Source organism: Heterodontus francisci, chromosome 14 (genome assembly GCF_036365525.1).
Source record: "Heterodontus francisci isolate sHetFra1 chromosome 14, sHetFra1.hap1, whole genome shotgun sequence".
In the NCBI taxonomy this organism is placed as follows: Eukaryota; Metazoa; Chordata; class Chondrichthyes; order Heterodontiformes; family Heterodontidae; genus Heterodontus; species Heterodontus francisci.
In genome coordinates this window covers 55,180,769-55,199,826 of record NC_090384.1, presented here as the reverse complement: position 1 = coordinate 55,199,826, position 19,058 = coordinate 55,180,769, and the positions used below count along the sequence as shown (strand labels likewise).

At 40.4% G+C, this 19,058-nt stretch overlaps 2 protein-coding genes across 5 annotated transcripts in view; one reads left to right on the top strand and one right to left on the bottom strand.

Moving 5' to 3' along the window:
* The window catches only part of LOC137377047 (uncharacterized), a 53,458-nt gene extending 44,028 nt beyond the window's left edge, over nt 1–9,430 (top strand). Inside the window, exons 11-12 of one of the 3 annotated variants that reach the window (XM_068046241.1) lie at nt 827–854; nt 1,811–9,430. The gene's annotated coding sequence lies outside the window, so the exon portion shown is untranslated. Of the gene's footprint in view, nt 1–826; nt 1,642–1,810 lie in introns of those variants that run through there. The other 2 variants (XM_068046242.1, XM_068046240.1) reach the window with 2 other exon arrangements.
* Nucleotides 9,431–16,776: 7,346 nt separating this feature from the next.
* Nucleotides 16,777–18,257, bottom strand: kcnj11 (potassium inwardly rectifying channel subfamily J member 11). Of its 2 annotated transcripts, XM_068046870.1 has the most exons (2): nt 17,159–18,257; nt 16,777–17,119 (listed from the first exon to the last, which is right to left on the bottom strand). In XM_068046870.1, exons 1-2 carry the CDS (start codon nt 18,167–18,169, stop codon nt 16,970–16,972), a joined length of 1,161 nt encoding a protein of 386 aa, XP_067902971.1. In that variant the 5' UTR covers nt 18,170–18,257; the 3' UTR covers nt 16,777–16,969. The 2 variants fall into 2 exon arrangements, with proteins under 2 accessions (XP_067902971.1, XP_067902969.1); XM_068046868.1 differs by having other exon boundaries at nt 16,777–18,257.
* Between the last annotated feature and the right edge of the window lie 801 nt (nt 18,258–19,058).

Genomic DNA, 19,058 nt, shown 5'->3' with positions numbered 1-19,058 from the left:
TTTTCTGTAATGTCTTACTGGTAGTATGCACCTGTGATTTATTTTCCCCCACCTACTAGATGAGGATGATTACAAATAGAATTGCCCCCAATTCAAAGTTGCACAGTTTCTTTGTCTGGGCTAATATATCGGCATCAAGAGTTGACTTGGGTTCAGAGAATGAAGAAAATTGTACTGATGGTAGATACTTAATTTTTAGATACTTGTAAACAAATGAAACTTGAACCAGGGAAAGACTCCTGCTCCTAGAAATGTGGATTTAAATCTTGTTTCTTAGTTGCACTGATAGGAACAAGAGAAAGGCCATTCAACCCTTGAGCCTGACCACCATTCAATTTCATCATAGCTGATCTGTATTTTAACTCTATATTTATATGGCTGCCAATGCTGCAATTATTGTAACTGAAGCAGTGTACTGTCAGGAACTGGTGGGGCTTGGTAAACAGTAGGAATAGAAATACGATGGTGATTAATTTTCTGAAATATTAAATTTTTTAAACACATAGCTATCATAGTCTGTACGCTACTTTGCTTTTGTTGGAGATATATCCAACAACAAGCAGTAGATAAGGGAATAGGGAACAAGAAAAAAATGTTTGGAATACATGACATCATTACTTCATTATAATCCATACTTCTGGATTCTGTGAACAGTCTCATGCCTCCCATAATTTTACTTTATTTTCATTTTGATTACCGCAACATTGAATCCTTTTTTTGCTATACACGAAAGTTCAAAAGTTGTCCAATGTTTTTTTTTTCTCTCTGCTGCCTTTTTTGTTACGTATATGTAAAATAATAACCCACAACAATTTTATTTTTCCAGATTATCTACACAAACATCTAACCGAAAGGTATTCTCTGTAACGAAAAGGACTACTTGCACTTGCTGTTGAGATGTGCATAATTAAGTATGGTGTCAGGCAAACCCCACCTGCCAAGACATTATTTCGCCACATGAACATTAAAACTTAAAATTGCAAGCTGTTACAGGGGGGTTCAAGCACCCTCCCTGGGGAGTTTAAATACCTTCCCTCGTTCTCTTTCTGCTCTTAGGGGAGTTCAAACACCCTCCCCAATTTGTTATCCCCTGGTACCTGCGGAAGCTCAAACACTCTGCTGTAGTCTGGGAGTTCAAGTACCTCCCCCAGTTTTCGCTATACGCGAGAGTTGGTTCTCCTCCTTCGCGTACATAATTGCCAGTCAAGATTCAAGACTCAAGTTTCTTTGAACACCGTTTTATTCAAGCATCCAGGGGAGCTTACACGAATCAAGTTGACACGTGCAAGCTCACTGAAACACAATGGTCTTCTATGTTTATAGGATTTCTTGTCCAACATTATTTTCATGTACCAATCAAATTATACAGAGTGATTTAAAGAGCCTATCAAGACTCGTACATACCTGCACCACATTTAACATAATCATGGTAAAGTAATTAAAAGCAAACGGGCCCCTCGGTGGTCATCAGGTCAGCCTATCCGAGGGGCTACAGGTACACATTGACAACAAAGTTCCAATTAACAATCGACACAGACACATCTGCTGAGCACCAATTTGTTATCAGAAAGTCACACCTCCCCCCTGCTCATCCGATCCTGTCTGTTTCAGTAATTTTATAAACTCGAGGTCCGTTTAGAATCTGTTCTTTGTTTCATGTATCGTTTAGTTTATTTCTTTGTGTCATGAGTTTTTCTTTCTTATTCTTTCCCTTGTTCTTCCCCTTTTTATTACCGTTATCCATTTATTATTAGTATAGAAATTCTTTTTCGATACCACACCAATTATTAATTATTTCCCTTTTCACAAGCCCTGACTGGAAAGACATTTGTCTAGTGCCAGATGATGTTGAAACAATAGGAACCCAGCAGTTGCTTCTCCAATACACAGAAGTGGTCAAACCAGTTTTAGTCACGTGACTAGCTGGCTGGAATTTTTGAATTTGAACTTCCAACAAAGGATTTGAACTCAACGCTGTGCTCATGGGCTGAGAACATCTCCTCTTCTGCCTGCTCATCTCTCGGGGAACTGAAACCATTGAAGACCCGTAAGTTCAGAGAGAAAAGGTTTTAAGACTGCTGGGCCCCAACGAAACGCAAGACCATATCTTTAATCAAGGACTACAGTGAGCTCAAGAAACAGTTACAAGATATTGCCTCAAACTGTTCTGCTTATCTTTTCCTCTGCTCTTTTTGTGTCCATATCTGCATGTTTATATCACGTGCATTCTAGCGTTGGCACGTCGTATATCCATAGGAATGAACCATATTAGAGAGTAGGTTTAAGCGTTTAATCAATTTCATCATTCTGCTTTAAACCAAAGAAAGCCTGGTTATGCTCATTTCTTTGCCTCATAATTGGAAACTGAACAAGGATTCACAAAAGGGAAAGCTCAAAACATGGTCTGTTTAAAATTAAACCCTGTTGCAATAAGACCAGTAAAGACACCACGCGACCCCTAGACACATTGCTCACCTGGTCGTAACAATGGCCTCTTTTATTGAAGTACCAGGACTTGCTCAGACCCATGAAGCTCCAACTCAGCAAGGATTCTGTAAATGTCATGAGTTCAAATTCAAGCATGAAATTGAATTCAGCAAATCTAATGATTTTTATCTGGTACTACAAGAAAAATGACCATGGAAGCTACTGGGTTGTCAGGGAACCAGACTTGCCGATATGTGACTTCAATTCCACAATAAATGGTTGATTCCTGGTAACATACCAACAGTTTTAGGCCTAAAAAGATCTTTGGTCCCTCTAATTTATCTAGTATTCCCGTGATACATTTAGTGCTCTCTGAAGTGGCATGGCAAGGCAATGAAAATAGGAATTGATATTAAATGTAGCCTTACCATGATTGCTGATAAATTTTTAAGAAAATATGGCTGAGTAGGTTATTTTTTCCTTATCCAGATAAATCCAGACATTCCTGATCAAGCTCCACATGAGTGTTTAATCCTGGACCATTTTCTATTACGGAATTATGATTAAATTGATTAGCTTAACTGGTTTGACAATTGAAATGATGTTTGCAACAGGAGAGTGTAAATTGCTTAAGGATTGAGAATAATGTTCTAATGTGGTACTGTATCTTAAACAAGCTATTTCAGAAACCTCATAATTATTCAGGTTGTGAAATGTTCTGTGCCTTTGTTTGCCTTAACCACATTCAGCAGTTCCTGCACCAAATTCAACTTTCAGGCATAAATTGCCTACTGTTTAATAATGAAAGGATGAACAGGCTGGGTTTCTTTTTTCCTGAAAAGAGAAGGCTGAGGGGTGACCAAATAGAGACATATAAAATTATGAAATGTTTTGATAGAGTAGACACAAAGGGCTGATTTTTTGTTTGGCTGAGGCAGGTGAGCCAACAACTTCAGGTCCCTGAATGATATGCTGGCTTTCCGATGTGGTCCAGTCTTCCAGTGATTTTGGAAAAGGCGGTGGGTCCTGTATACCGACCACCTGCCTGAATGTGGCGGGTAACCAGTTAAGCCCCTTGAGGGCTTAATTAAGGAACTCTCCCAACCCCAACTGGATTTTCAATCCAGCACACCCACTTCCCTTCATAATAGGAGGCAGTCTGTGAAAATGGCAGCCAGCCAGTGACAGGGCAGATAGACACCGGAGCCAGAGACTCCAGTCAAGATGGAAGGCATTGCTCCAAAAATTGGCTGCATTGTAGAATGTTAGTACTACATAAATGAGCCATCCAGGCTGTCTGACGTACGTGATGTCAGTCCTGAATTATGATTGTGATGTGAGGTAGCCAAGCTGTTCTAATTTATGTCCAAAAAGACCTGAACTCTTTTGAGAACTGAATTGAAAGCTTTTCTGAGCACAAATAAACTGTTGAAAACATTTAGGCATTTTTAATAAACCTAGTGCCAAGATTTTCTCTTTTTTTGAAGAAGTTTCTTTTTCTGAAATACAAATATTTCATTTTTTATTTTAGCAATAAATAACTTAATGCTTGTGTTGTATAGATCATTAAAATAAGTGTTTAGTAATTGGTGAATACATTTTTAGACAGCCGAAGAGATGGTATCTTGTAATTTTACATACACTTTGTTTCAAGTACAATTGTGAGGTGATTTTTTTTCATATTTGCTATTTTAGAATTATGATATTTTATATTTTTCTGTCTACCATTTTGGTAGAATTTTATGCTATTGTCATTGTTCCAAGGTTCGTTGTTTGTTTTGAAACTTTTAGCAAAGATGGCTCCAAATTTTGTAATGTCTCGAGCAGAAATATTGCAATTGCATGTGCACAGATGTATCATGAGGTATAAATGAAACATTGTTAATAAATTCAAATATTATCTATGAATGTAAATTAGTGACAGATGTCCAGATTAATGTCCAGTGTGTCCTTTTGAGGTTTACAAGATGTGTGTATATAGTATGTCTTCAAAAGATTATGTTTCAAGGAAAGATCTGTACATGATAAAGAAACTAATTACTTCCTAGTTATTGCTTTATATAGTTTTTAAATTGAGAAATTGAAATCTATGTTTAAAAACAATAGAATGCCATTAGTTATAGTAGGTAGCACTGGAAAGAATTATTAGCAGTATTACTTTGCATTGTCACTCATTGATATTTGCTCTTGCAGTTAAATTATTTTATCGTACTTGTTTCTGATTCTAGGAGATAATCAAATGTGCATTGCAAGGCAAGAAACAATAGCAACAGATATCTATGCATTGCAGTTTCAGTACTTAAACTCAGTTCAGATTGCAGAGCCTTCAAACTTTAAACCCTCTGGAATGGACTTTAGCATTTGAATCTGTGAAGACTGTCACAGATTTTATGGCACTATAGCTTTTGCATTAAATGGAAACAGTTGTTATGCAAAATCAGTAGTATAACGCAGGACTCCACTCATTCCTGGCCACAACAAATATGAAGCTACCTTCCGGAGGTAATCCCACAGTGCATCAGTTTCACACTCTGCCTTATTAACTGTTTTCGGATGTGAATTTAAAAAGTTCCCAGATAGTACATTGCAAACAGTTTTGTTTGCTTTTTATGTTATCAAAGAGCCAACTCTACCAAGTGTTCTTACCTATCATCAAACCAGCAAGATGCATGTGTTTTTTTAAAAATATGCTATTCTCAAACTGGCATTATTGGCCTGGGATGGGAAAATTTGCCCACAGACTGTGAGCTTCAACGTTCCATAAACTGGTTTTAATAAACATTTTAATGCCTGTGGCCTCTGGCTCTTTTTAAAACTTATATAAATTCACTTTGGCTTAAAATATTTAAATGCAGCTCATTCCCAAATAATTTCCTTTGAGAGAAAGAAATGAGCAAAAATTTCAAATTATAAGTAATATAATTTGTAATAAAATATCCATTTCTTCTATCAATTTATACAATACATTTTATCCAACAGATAATTTAAAAAAACTGAATTCTGCTAAGTAATAGTTTGGGATTATTTTTATTAGATTCCTTTTAATGTAGAACAGAAAAAGGTTTGTATTCAAGAAAAAAATCCTGGTATTTTATTTTATTTGACAATTTATAGTATATAAATAGTACTTTTGATTGCCCCTTCTAGCATCTCCTTGTTCATTTTCCTATTCATTTCTATTTGTGGGGAATTCTGAGATTTTTTATAATGGAAATTGTGAATTCTTTGTAGCATTCTGCAGGTTTTTTTTGCAGTACATAGTAGCATATATAACCTATAAAAGTAATTATTTTTTCTAAGTTTTGCTGTGCCTTTTTTACCTTTGCTTCTTTCTGCCTGTACCCTCTTCTGGTATCAACTTTCATTCATAAATTTTCATTGCTTGATCAGCTCTTAAAGCAACATTGCCTAACCCTTCCACTCCCTAATCCATTCTTCAGGCTTTTGGTTATGACCTCTTGTCCTCTAGGTTACTGCCTGTCTGCTTCCACTCCTGATGGGCCTGCTGCTCCTTTCCTTGGTCATTTGAAATTACTACTAGCTCCCTGACTTCAGTACCACTCCTTGACTCCACTCCAATCTTCAATCAATTGGCTGTGGTCTGTTTATCCTTGGTATGTTGTTGTTACCCAACTGTCGCTTCCTGACTTTTTTTTGGGTCAATTGGCCCTGACTTCTGGTCCTCTTTAAAATCCTGACCCATTCTTTGGTCCTCAGACCCCTGGCTTGATTTCTGACCATTCTGACTATCCATCATGGTCTTTTCATCTGCAATTCTAGGCAAAAAACAAACACGTGCTATGCTGAATGATGATTTTTGTAATCTATGGGCTGGAAACCTGAATTAAATTAAAAACGGAACAGACCAAAAGCTGATTACTAGCAGCTAAAATAGCCACCAAAATTTCCAATGCAGTGAGAGGGAGTCAAATTATCTGGCCAGTCCCCTCCAGAACAATGATTTGGGAAGTTTGGAGTGAATCACCTGGCCAGTCTTCATTAACAAGACAGTTGTTGGGGAGAGAAAGGGATGCAGATGGGGATGAGATCATAGGAGATGGAGGAAGAGATCATTGAAGAAAAACGGGTTGAAGAGATATAAGGAGAGAAACAAATAGGGGAAATATGGTGGTCCTGGCCCTTTTGTCTATATTTCATGGGGTTGGTGGGGGAGAGATCAAGGGCAGCAGGCAAACCATCTTGGAGAAAGAGAAGAGATTGTAGGTTAGGGAGAGGGAATTCTATCAGTTATTCTGCCTTTTGCCCATGACACCATACCATAAGGTAAGGGCCTGCTGTCTCCTATTTGTCAGCCCCAGTTTGCCCATTCTATTCCCTGCTCATCCCTAACCTTGTCATACATCATTCTTTTGGTCCACCACCCCCATTACAAGAACAATATAATTAAGTAAAGGTTAGAACAAATGTTTTTAGTCCGATGAGTGTTGGGATACAGAATACTCTGCCACAGCCCATTGTTGAAGCAGAATCCATAAGCATTCTTTAAAAGGGTGACACAAACACGTGCTATGCTGAATGATAGGGTTTCAGCCAATGGATTAACACAGTTTTTTTTTAAAAAAAGGAACAGGCCAAATGCATTCAAAGGAAGTCGAATTGTTTGGCCAGTCCCCACCAGACCAATGACTAGGGATGTTTGGAGTGAATCACTTGGCCAGTCCCCATTAATAAGACATTTAAAGGCAAACGTTTGGAACATTAAACTGGTAGAAATGAACCACCTAAAAGCAATCACTTGAACAATGGGACCCTGATTGAGAGAAGGGAATTCCTGGACATGAATTAATTAGGTTGCAGGAGGAAATAGACACAGCCGTCATGTGACAGGCCTACCATCTGTGCATTCTAAGCTGATTTTCTCTGCAGCAGACAAGCAACTGGATACTGATCAGAAGAGACCCAAGTGGGGGCCCTCTCCAGTCTACCTAGCAGGTTTTGAACTCTGCCTGCTGGCCATAACCATCTAAGTTCATCAGTGTGGCAAACAGAGACCCCATGAAGGAATTCATCCGCATCACTGTTTCCAGGAGGACCACTGAATCTGCTGTCCACGTCTACAAGCCAGAAGCCTCAGGACCACTGGGTTCAGCCAGAAGCTGGATGAGTCACCAAACTCCACAGACTGTATACCCTTTTTTATTGCTCTGGACTCTAATCCAACCTAACCCAACCCATCTATCCTTCCCTACTCTGTGACCTATTTGTATGTGTGTGTTAAAGTTGGAGGGTAGTTTATTATTTCACTTAATTCAGTTTAAGTACAATAAAGCTAACCTCTTTGTTAAACTCAAGAAAACCTGTCTGATTTGGTTCTTTTTTGATCATAGCACATAAATAGTTAAACACTCACTGAATTGGCAAGCACGTTCACTTTTTAAAAAAGAAATAAACTCTGTTGCGGTCAAACAAGAGGGGAGCGCTTTGACCCCTCCTCACGTTATCGTAGCAAGGGAAATGAGATTGTTGCGTCAAAATGCTTCAAAAGCAAAATTACTGTTTGCTTGTCAGCCCCACTCTGGCACTAGATATATTGCTACATGTCTTCCCTTTGATGGTGAATCTACCTATTGCTTTTTAAAAATAAGTCCTGCTCCCCTGCTGTCTAAATCTGGTATCCAGTGCTGCTCAAAAATCTCGGGTATCCGGCCCTTCTTGGCTTGTGCATAGCCCAGGCTTCCTTCTGACTGATCCTTGAACTGGATCTACAAAGAATTATTCCCCTAATGGATCTATCAACTTAAAGCCTCAGAACTCTGATCTTTCTTCTCCTTCTGACTTTGCATTCTAGTTAGGATCCTCTGGACAGATGGATTAAGGTATGCTTTTGCTTCTTTTAATTTGTTGATTTACTGATGTGCCCAATGCTTGGTTTTGTTTATTTATTCTCTGGTACATGTTCCTTTTTTTCTTCACTGGTGCCTGTTGCTGTATTGATTCACTGGTAGACGGGCCTCTGTTAGTTCACTGGTACTCTCCTCTTTTGAAGCAATAATCTAATTTTCCTTTTAAAGGATTATGGATTCTACTTCAATGGGCTGTGGCAGAGAATTTTGTATTCTAATAAACGTCTGTTTAAAACAAAAACAAAGCGGTGGAAATACTCAGCAGATCTGGCAGTTTCTGTGGAGAGAAACAGAGTTGACGGTTCGACTTGGATATGGCTTCTTCAGAACTAAAGGAAGGTAGAAATGTGATAGGTTTTATGCCATTAAAAGGGGGGAGGGGGAGGAAGAACAAAAGAGGTGTGTGATAGGGTGAGACAGATTAAATGACAAAGATGTTATGGAACAAAAGGCAAAGGGGGTGGTAATAATTGTGCTAAAAGACAAAGCATTTGTCCAGTGAAAGTGTCAATGGCAAAATAATGAATAGCTCTGTCCAAAAGCAGAAAGCATGAAAAACAAGTTTAAGACTAACACATTGTAAAAAAAAACACAAAATGGGGGTCATGGCCTGAAATTGTTGAACTCAATGTTGAGTCCAGAAGGCTGTAAAATACCTAATCGGAAGATGAGGTGCTGTTCCTCGAGCTGTTTTAAAACATTTGTTCTAACCTTTGCTTAATTTTGTGATTAGTTTAAATGTGTATCTTCTCAACACCATCCTGTTGACCACTGAAAACAATCTACTACTATTTACCTTTATGACCCTTCATAATGTTGTGGACCTTGCAGCATATCTTAATCTTCTCAGTTTTAGCAAAAAAAAAGGCCGAGCTTCTCATGCTCCCTTTCATAACTGTAGATACTTGGGATATTTTGCTACATTCAAGGTGCTATATATTGCAACTTTTCGTAGCCCCTTTAGCCCTGGTAACATCCTAGTGACTAGAGGGCCTGATTTTAACCCAATCAAAATCCACCCACAATTATATGCTACACAGTAATCGAACTCCAGCCTAAGGTTATGTATTGCCTCATTTTTGTAATTTATGCTTCTAGATAGAAGAGTCTTGACAAAAAAAAAATCCATTGGGAAAAAATGTTTGAGTTTTTTTTAATTGTTCCAACTTACACTTTTCTTTAAACCATCAGTATTTGATTGTTTATAATGGTTAATGTTTGATTGTAAACATGGTCATGATTGTAATTATGTTCTTATAAGTAAAATTGCTGATAAATGTTTAGAGCATTTGTTAATGTGCTGCACAATTTGGTTGGGCTTGTCACAGGAATTGAATTTGAGGTGTCACAGTATTCTAGGGACCCCAGTTTAATTTAGCAAAATCTGGTGTCAATCTTTGAGTTATTACAATACATCTTTCTCAGTTATTGTTTCACTGACCTCACTATAAGTAGATAATGTGTCTCCCACAATTCAGCTACCTATTTTTTATCCAATATTTAGGTAAATTATAGTGAGACCGGGGATTGCAACAATTAACCCTTAATCTGAACACAGCCTATTGGAATGTGTGTTGTGCCACCACGTGACTTTTGTTTTCAAACAATGGCCTGAATAGAAACTTACCAAATCAAGATGCAAATTTTGGACCAACAAGTCACTTTATTTACATAAGATGATTGAACAGTAAATATAACAGTGATAAATATATTCCTGTACTCTTCAATTACACTATAAAAATAATGCAGCCACTCACTTTCTCTCCAAACATTGATTCTAAAAATCCACTTAATTCCAAATGCCAATTTGTGTGCCTCCCTGGCTAGGCTGGCAATGATTTAAAACCAAGGTGCCTTGCAATTCTTGCAGTTCACCTATTGATTGCTTTCTGACTCCCAAAATAATTCTATGAGAGGCAACACTGCCTGCTGAGCTTTCAACTCAAAGAACTCAGCCCAGTGACCCTACCTGCTTTTGAACTGCTCGCAAACTGTCAAAGTCACTATCCCAACCTGGGACCTGCCATTTGATCAGTACCCAGGTAGTTTGTGGACATCCTGACACCAAAGTAACAGATGATATACCGCTTATTATTTCATTAGAACAAATAGGCATTCATCAATATTGAATGAGAGCAATCTCTGATAATGGCCCAAGTCGTTGAATGTGCTAGTTCCATCCAATATCCATCCAACCTGGAATATACAATTGTCCCCAGCCTTAACCATTTGCACTGATGAAGTCCACCATAGCCAGCTCATTTGGAAATGAACTAATATGTTTTCCTTTAAGAACCCTTTAATGAGATCTTGGGCATTAAATGTTTACATCTTTTGAGCAGTACAAAATATTAAGTTTAAAAAATTCATTATAGGCAAAAATCAATTTTCCCACACAGAGCTGGTGATGAGATATATGTAGTTAAATGAACTGATGCATTTATAATAGTTTAGAATTGCTTCTAATCGTTTACTCTTACCATAATCACTCTGATACCAAAGTTTGTTGTGATTCTAATTGTATTACCACAGATAAACCAAATAAATCGTTGAAGGTAATGTATCTGTGTATGATTTGGATTGAGGCCTCTGTAAAAGAAAGATTTGCATTTATATAGCACCTTTCACAACCTCAAAACATCACAAAGCACTTTACAGCCAATGAACTATAGTCACTGTTATAATGTAGGAAATGCAGCAGCCAATTTGCACAGCAGGATGCCACAAACAGCAAGGTGATAATGACCAGATAATCAGTTTGTTTGTGTGTGATGTTGATTGAGGGATAAATGTTGGCCAGGACACTAAGGTTAACTCCCTCACTTTTTTAATAGCAGCATGAGATTTTACATTCATCTGAGAAGGCAGACAGGGCCTCGGTTTAACATCTCATCTGAAAGATGGTACCGCCAACAGTGCAGCACTCCATCAATTCTTCTTCTTCTTTGGCCTCCTTGTCTCGAGAGACAATGGGTAAGCGCCTGGAGGTGATCAGTGGTCAATACTGCACTGGAATGTCAACCTAAATTTTTGTTGTCAAGTTTCTGGAATGGGACTTGAATCCACAACTTTCTGACTCAAGCAAAAGTGCTAACAGCTGGGCCATGGCTGACACAGATTAAGAGCTCTTAATTCAGTGTTGTGCTTTCTTGGTTCTATCGACAAAGTTAGCCACCTTCAATTGTTAATATCTTTTGAACTGTCATGTATTTGCATGTGTGTATGTAGAGAAGAGATATTCTTTGACCATGCTAAACCATCCCTCCTCATCCTTCTTGACCCATCTGCAGCCTTTAACAGTTGACTACATCATCCTCCTTCAACAACTCTTTGTCATCCAACTAGGTGAACTGCCCTTGCTTGGTTCCATTCTAATCTATCGAATCAGAGCCAGAGAATTACCTTTCCCTCCTGCAGCATTACTTCTGGAATCCCCCAAGTACCTATCTTTGACCCCCTCGTATTTCTCATTTACATGCTGCCCCTTGGTGACATCATCTGAAAACAGTCAGTTTCCACATGTATGCTGATGCAACACAACTAACTCTACCTCGCCATCACCTCTCTTGACCCCTCCACTCTTTCAAATTCTCAGACTACTTATCTGACATCCAGTACTGGATGAACAGAAATTGGGAAGCCATTGTCTTCAGTCTCTGCCACAAACTTAGTTCCCAATTTGAGATAATTGAAAACTCTGTTTCTAACTCACATGAAGTCCTGATCATCCATCACCTCTATGCTCGGCAACTACACTGGCTTCTAGTAAAGCAACACCTCAATTTTGAAATTGTCATCCTTGTTTTCAAACCCCTCCATTGTTTCCACGCCCCCCCCCCCCCCCCCCCATCTCTGTAATCTCTTCTAGTCCTATAACCCTCCGAGATATCTGCACTCCTCTAATTCTGGCCTCTTGAGCATTCCTGATCTTAATTATTCCACCAGTGGCAGCTATGCTTTCAATTGCCAAGGCCTGAAGCTCTAGAATTCCCTCCCTCTTTCCTTCTTTAAGATGTTTCTTAGAACCTACCTCTTTGAACAAGCAGTTGGTTATCTGCCCTAATATCTCCTTATGTGGTTTGGTGTCAAATTTTGTTTTATAATTCTACAATAAAGGCACTATATAAATGCAAGTAACTGTTGTAGGATGATTCAAAGTAAGTTAATTTAAGCACCATATATAAATGTATAAACAAATACAAAATTAATTTTGTGCGTAAGGGATGGGAGAAGATACATTTGATATGTTTCCAACTATTATAGGCTGCATATTGGATTTTTTCAAGAGAATATTTCAGTCACATTGTACAAGATTTAGCTTTCACATTTCTTAACATCCCCTTCTCGGCATCTGGATTACTTTAACCCATTGAAATATGTATTGGTAATTCACCTGGTTAAAATTATTTTTTACGTCTTCCAAAGTCAGATAAAAATAACTTGATCATTACAATGTTCAAGTTAAATGTGTGCCTCATAATATTGTTTGCTTTATGAATTGCAATGATAAATGACGCAGGATTGTTAAGGTGTACAGACTGATGCATAATATGCATAAGCATGAAAGAGGCTCAATTTTAAAAGATAGATTAACATTTTGACATGATTTTGAAACCTGCTTCTTCTCTCATCCCGGTGAAAATGGTGTATGTTCTATTTTTATTTATGCTCTTAATAGTAGCTGCCCTGTTTTTCGTCATTTTCTCAGTTAAATATTTTACAAACTGCCTCATAGCAGAGTCTAGATACCCCTCTACTTTCTGAGGGAATGCCAGTGGAGGATTGTTGTTGGGGATCCTTTACATTGTATGTAAAACCATGTTCATTTAAATATATATTTTTTAGATATTTCTGAATAATAGAATGTAACCTTGAATTACAAACTTCAAATCGAGTTCCTTCTAGTCAATTATTCTTTTGAGTAATTCTTTTCAAGCATGAATTTATCTCGGGAAACAATAGAGGGCGCCATGCACTCAAAGACCTTATACATGGGTAATAGCTGGCAATCCAACTGACAATAATAGCTTCACATGCTATATTCTAATGTTTGCACGTTGAATACATTCCGTTTTTTTACCATATAGCGTGAGGTTGAAAAGATAAATTTTAGATGCTGAATAACAAAACTAAAGGCTGCAGAGAAAATGCTTCTTTGTATTTCTGAGGGTTTGATTTCTGAATAGTAAGAACAGACAAAAATAACGATTTGGGAGATTTTGATAATTTTTATGAGTCTAGTTATACATGATAAACATGTTTCAGAAATAACTAGAATTAAGTTATCTTTCTTTATTCCACTCCAAATTGTAGACTGGAACCCCACGGTTTTGGACCAGTTTTTTGACCTGTACTTAGAAAACCTTGACTCTATAGAAGGCAGATTTTCTGAGTCCACACACTGCCAGCACTTGATCTATTAGACGTTTATTTTTTCCCATTCAAACTGACTGTATTTAGTAGCTCAGATGTAGTCAGACTGGAGTGACATATAAATTAGATTAAAATGACTATTAGGCAGGTTGATTAAACTATCTAAATTGCAGTCTTGATGATTTAACTAAAAATAACCCTATTTATGTTCTGTGGAAATGTGATCCATTGATTATAATGCACAAATACACCCTAGGTGTTGAATAAAGAGGATAATGGTGGATTGATATAGTTGTGAATGTGCTATGTAGCCCAAGTCTAAATAACTATGATTCAGGAGAAAAATCTGAGTTGCATGGACAACCTCACTTGAAATATCAGATGAACTGATTTCCATTTGGAAGCAGGTAAGAGCTCCGTTTAAAAATGAAGTGTTTAAAACTGTTGGGTTTAATTTTTGGTTTGCTGGTGCAAAAGAAACCTCTACCTGAAAGTCTGAAATGCATAGTATTAATCGTGTGGCGACATTAAACATTGCTGTTGGTGGGGTTACTTGCAAGAAGGACAGATTTTCAATACAGGTATCACAGCTTTTCCAGGTTGTTGTGTTTTCAATTTACAGAGATTTTCTCTTTCCTGGAGGCCTTGAGTCCAAAACTTGTTGGACACAGAAACCAGTCAGATTTTCAAATCCAATTTGTTTTTTTTTATTTACAACTGTCATGCCAAACGTTATGTAAATATAAGACTTTCTGGATGATTTCTCGATCTTGTTTCATGCAGCAGATATGAAACATAGGATTTTATTTCTACAAATTACTACATTATGCCTTTGCAATTAATGCATATGTTTAATAATAACTAATGATTTTTTCAAAAATTCATTTATATTTACCAGCATTGATAAATTAATTTTATTACATGGGATTCCAATTTTCTTTGCAGAATTTTGGGGATTAAATTCCACAGTTTTGTCCATTTTCCCATTAATAACATAAATCATTTGCTTTATGTTTTGGTGCATTGATACTGTAGCTACTGATTCTAGGCAGTATCTAATTTATTGCACCAGCCTCCAATATGCATTTGTTCTGTCCATAAGGGAGATTGGTACATCTGTGCTTCATAGGAGTTACATTTTAAATGTTTACAGAGAACAGCAAGAACATTTAAATTCTCTGAACATTTTAAATCAACTCGAGGTAAGTTTAAAAAAAACTCAATGATTGAAGAGGCCTATGAGCACTTTTTAAACCAGGGTTGACTGCACTCTGGTGTTGAATTTCATGCGGTATCAAAATCCAAGCAACCTCTTCCAGGAGTCTCATGACTGGATTCTGAAGTTGAGCTAAGTTAGACTGTAACTTTAATATTGCTGCAAAGCAAGTACTGACACTAAAGTTTCACCATAAACACACCATTACTGCATCTAAGTAGTTTCAGTTGCAAATCTTGCTGTTCATGTAAGAGGGTGTGCACTTGGCTTAGCTTATTTTTTTTTAATGGGTTTCTATTCCCACATGAGAACACTAATACTGCTACTGTATATTCTGCAGATGCCGGACAGAATAACTGGTTCCAGATATAAATTCCCAAAGTTTGCTTCAATCTTTGGTTGTTATGATGGAACTAGGTAGCATCTCCAGTATTCTGATCTCCAAAAATATGCATCGGCCTGGGAACATGTGGTAAACTCTCCCGCTTGCATTCAACTATTTGCTCCTAATTACCATAGACTGTCAGTTTCACAGATCAGTAATAATTGGGGAAACTTTTCCTAAAATGTATGGTTCAGTGACTGGGTAAATTTGAGTCCTGAATTCAGTCACTTATTGTAAAAAAATAGCAACTGTAGTAAGCTTATACTGGGAATCTAGATGGACGGCCATTGTCGCCAAGACTGATCAAGATTGATCAATTTCTGCTAATTCTGTTACTACTTTAATAAGATGTTGATTTTAAGGAATTAGAGGCCAAACACCCTGTAATACAATTCAATCTGGCTGGAGGTCTGAGCCTTGTAAACAAGTCTCGCTCCATACCAGATAAGATTTTCTTTGGTTTTAGATGGACTCGCGGTAAAATGAAATAAAGATTAAAATCTCTGATGTTGGTAGGATGTATCCCTGAACTTTTTTTTAAACAATAAAAATTTATGGTACTTTCCAGGATGATCTCGTCATTCTGGTTTAGTGTGAAGATAAGAATTAACCACAGAATTGAATTGCATTCAATTATTCGACTATAGATTCAATACTTACAGGGTGTCTTTTTTCGTTCGTTCCTTTCAGGTTTTTTTGTCCCAAATGAATTTTTGTAAATTCTTCATAATTGGCAGCTTAATAGGTCATGTGAATGTAATTTTACTTAACGATAACGAGAAGGAATTAAACCTTATCAACATCGCACCTGGTGAACGCTCATATATCTTACATTTACTCTGCCGTTCCAATAATTTAAAAAGTTCAGTGGTTTGAATGAAAATGCACCCATGCGCTCAAGGAGTGCAGCCACTTGCATTGCTGTGGGTTTGTAAATTGTTAATACACCCTGAGGAAATCAGCTACTTGAACAGGGAAACGACCGAAGTTCTTCAATGCTGTTGGCAAAAATGCAACAGTCCGAAAAATGTGCTTTTCATGTGTTATTAATTGGGTGATATTAGTTTGAGGCATACATAATAAAAATGATATTTTAGAGCTTGAGGCGGGGTGATTCTGTACAGTAGTTAGGTGGGATGTATAAGCTCTATCTGGTTGATACTGAGATTGTGTTCACAATCAGAACATTCACTTAAGACATAAAAAGCCACAGAAAGTCAATGTACACATTGACTATTTGTTTTCTAAACCATGGGGGTTCTTTGATTGTAAACCCGCATGATGATAACGCTGCCGCGTTCTTCTGACAGATCTAACGGTGCTTTGCCCTCTCGGAATCTGGACTTTTGTCTTGTCCTACACTCCAACCGTGACTGTGTTTTCTGTCTGAGACACTGCGAGCAATAACGAAATCCATCCAGTAGTGAGTGCGCTAACTGTGAGGAACTGTTAACTTCAGCACCGGCCCTGCCATAGATACCCAGAGCCCCGAGAAAGTGCTTTAAAATCTCCCCGTCGCTCAGTGTTTCAGAAGCAACTTTATACATAAATAAACTAACCCATTTTAAATAGATTCGCCCACTCATACAAAGAACGGAACCATTTGAAAGAGATCCCATTTGAGAAAGCTGCTTCCAGTGTGTGTGCGTGTGTGTGTGAAGCTGAGAACTCTCTGGGGAGGGAGATGCGGGTGTGGGTGTGTGTTCACGGCCTCCTCCTCCTCTCCTCCTCCCTGGGCTCAGTTTGCTCCGACTGCGGGGCCGAGGCCCTTCTCCTCACCGAGTTCTCCGGCAGGAAGATGTCGAAGGTGGCGGCGCGGGGGCTCTGTCCGCCCGGCTCCGAGTCGGGCTCGGGCTCCGGCCCCGGCCGCCCGGCGCCCAGGGGCGGCATGGCCACCTTGACGGTGTTGCCGAACTTGGAGTAATCCACCGAGTAGCGGCCGTCCTCCTCGCTCACCACGGCCACGAAGCGGTGTCCCCACAGGACCTCGTCGGCCAGGTAGGAGGTGCGGGCCTGGGTGGTGATGCCGGTGGTCTCCACCACCCCCTCCAGGATGACGATCACCTCGAAGTCCTGGCGGCTCAGGTCGGCGGCCGAGAGCGGGTAGAGCGGGCTGCCGGGCCCGATGACGTGCGAGATGATGAGCGGGGAGACCAGGAAGATGCCGCCGTCGCCCACCGGGCTGTCCATCTGCACGTCGATCTGGTCGAGGGGCAGCAGCTCGCCCTCGGCCGTGGCCGTCTTCTTCACCACCTGCATGCGGATGCTGGCGCCGATGATCATGCTCTTGCGGAGGTCGCCCACCCGGCACATGAAGCAGAGGCGGCCGTTGCGGGGCGAGATGACGGCGTGCTTGCTGAAGATGAGGGTCTCGGCCCGGCGGTGGGCCTGCGAGGTCTTCATGAAGATGCAGCCCAGCATGATGGCGTTGATGACCAGGCCCACGATGTTCTGCGCGATGAGCACGGTGATGGCGGCCGGGCACTCCTCGGTGATCATGCGGCCGCCGAAGCCGATGGTGACCTGCACCTCGATGGAGAAGAGGAAGGCCGAGGTGAAGGAGCGCAGGCTGGTGACGCACGGCACGAACGGGGCCTCGGGCCGGTGCAGGTCGCCGTGTGCGAAGGCGATGAGCCACCAGATCATGGCGAAGAGCAGCCAGCTGCACAGGAAGCTCATGGTGAAGATGAGCAGCGTGTGGCGCCATTTCATGTCCACCAGCGTGGTGAAGACATCCTGCAGGAAGCGGCCCTGCTCTCGGATGTTGGTGTGAGCCACGTTGCAGGCGCCGTTCTTGGCCACGAAGCGCACCTTGCGCTGCCGGGCCCGGTAGCGGGGCCGCGACACGTCCTCCACCAGCCGCAGCACATACTCCTCGGGGACGAGGCCTTTCCTGGCCAGCATCTCGGTCCCATCGCCGGCCGGCTGAGCGACCGCTTAGCGAACGGGTGCTGCCCGGCTCAGACTCCCCTCAGCTCCGCCCGGCCGAGCGCTCTGTCACCGGGAGGGGGTGGACTCCGCGGCTTGCAGCGCACCGGCTGGCGCCGCCAATCACACCGGTAACCTGATAGGAGCGGCCGGCGGGGAGAGTGAGCCCGACTCAGCACTAGCTCCAGCTCCAGCTCCAGCTCCCGGCCCCTCCCAGCCTGTCCCCAGGGTGGTGGTGGTGTGGGGGAGCCGCCCCCCTCGCCTCCTAACCCGGGCTTTACTGCAGATCCTCTCTGGGCTCTTAACATGTAGCTCGATGTGTACACGGAATTAATTTCCTGCTCAGCAATAAACCATCTGCCCTGAATATCACTGGCTGTGCATTTGAGTGGGACACTTTCCCTCCAGTGTTTTAAATATCATTCGCACGAATGCGCAACCTGCTTTTTAAAAGGCGATCGAGAATTGGTGGGGAGATGCCGCAATCCCGCTTGACGCAAACATAAAAACAGAAAATGGGGAAATAATCAGCAGGTCTGGCGGCATCTCTTGGGAGAGAAAGGTCCGTTCTGACCCAGGATCCCCGACCTGAAATTCCATTAACTCTGTTTCTCGCTCCACAGATGCTGCCACACCTGCTGAGTAGCCGAGGTTTCTCAGCCTATCCGGGCCATCTCCTGCCCGGTGTGGTCCATCGGAGTTTGAATGGCAGGACAATTTGTTCAGGCTCAGTGGGACTTCCCTCTTTGATATTTCGAACCTGCCTGTCAGCAGTGAGCTCCAGCTCTGCGAGCACAGCAGAGGGATTAGTCATGAGGTAGTGATTACATTTATTGGACCGGGATGTGGTCATTGATGAACCAAC

Excerpts from the sequence above, each read along its gene's own strand:
- kcnj11 (XM_068046868.1), bottom strand. The coding sequence starts at position 18,169 with ATGCTGGCCAGGAAAGGCCTCGTCCCCGAGGAGTATGTGCTGCGGCTG.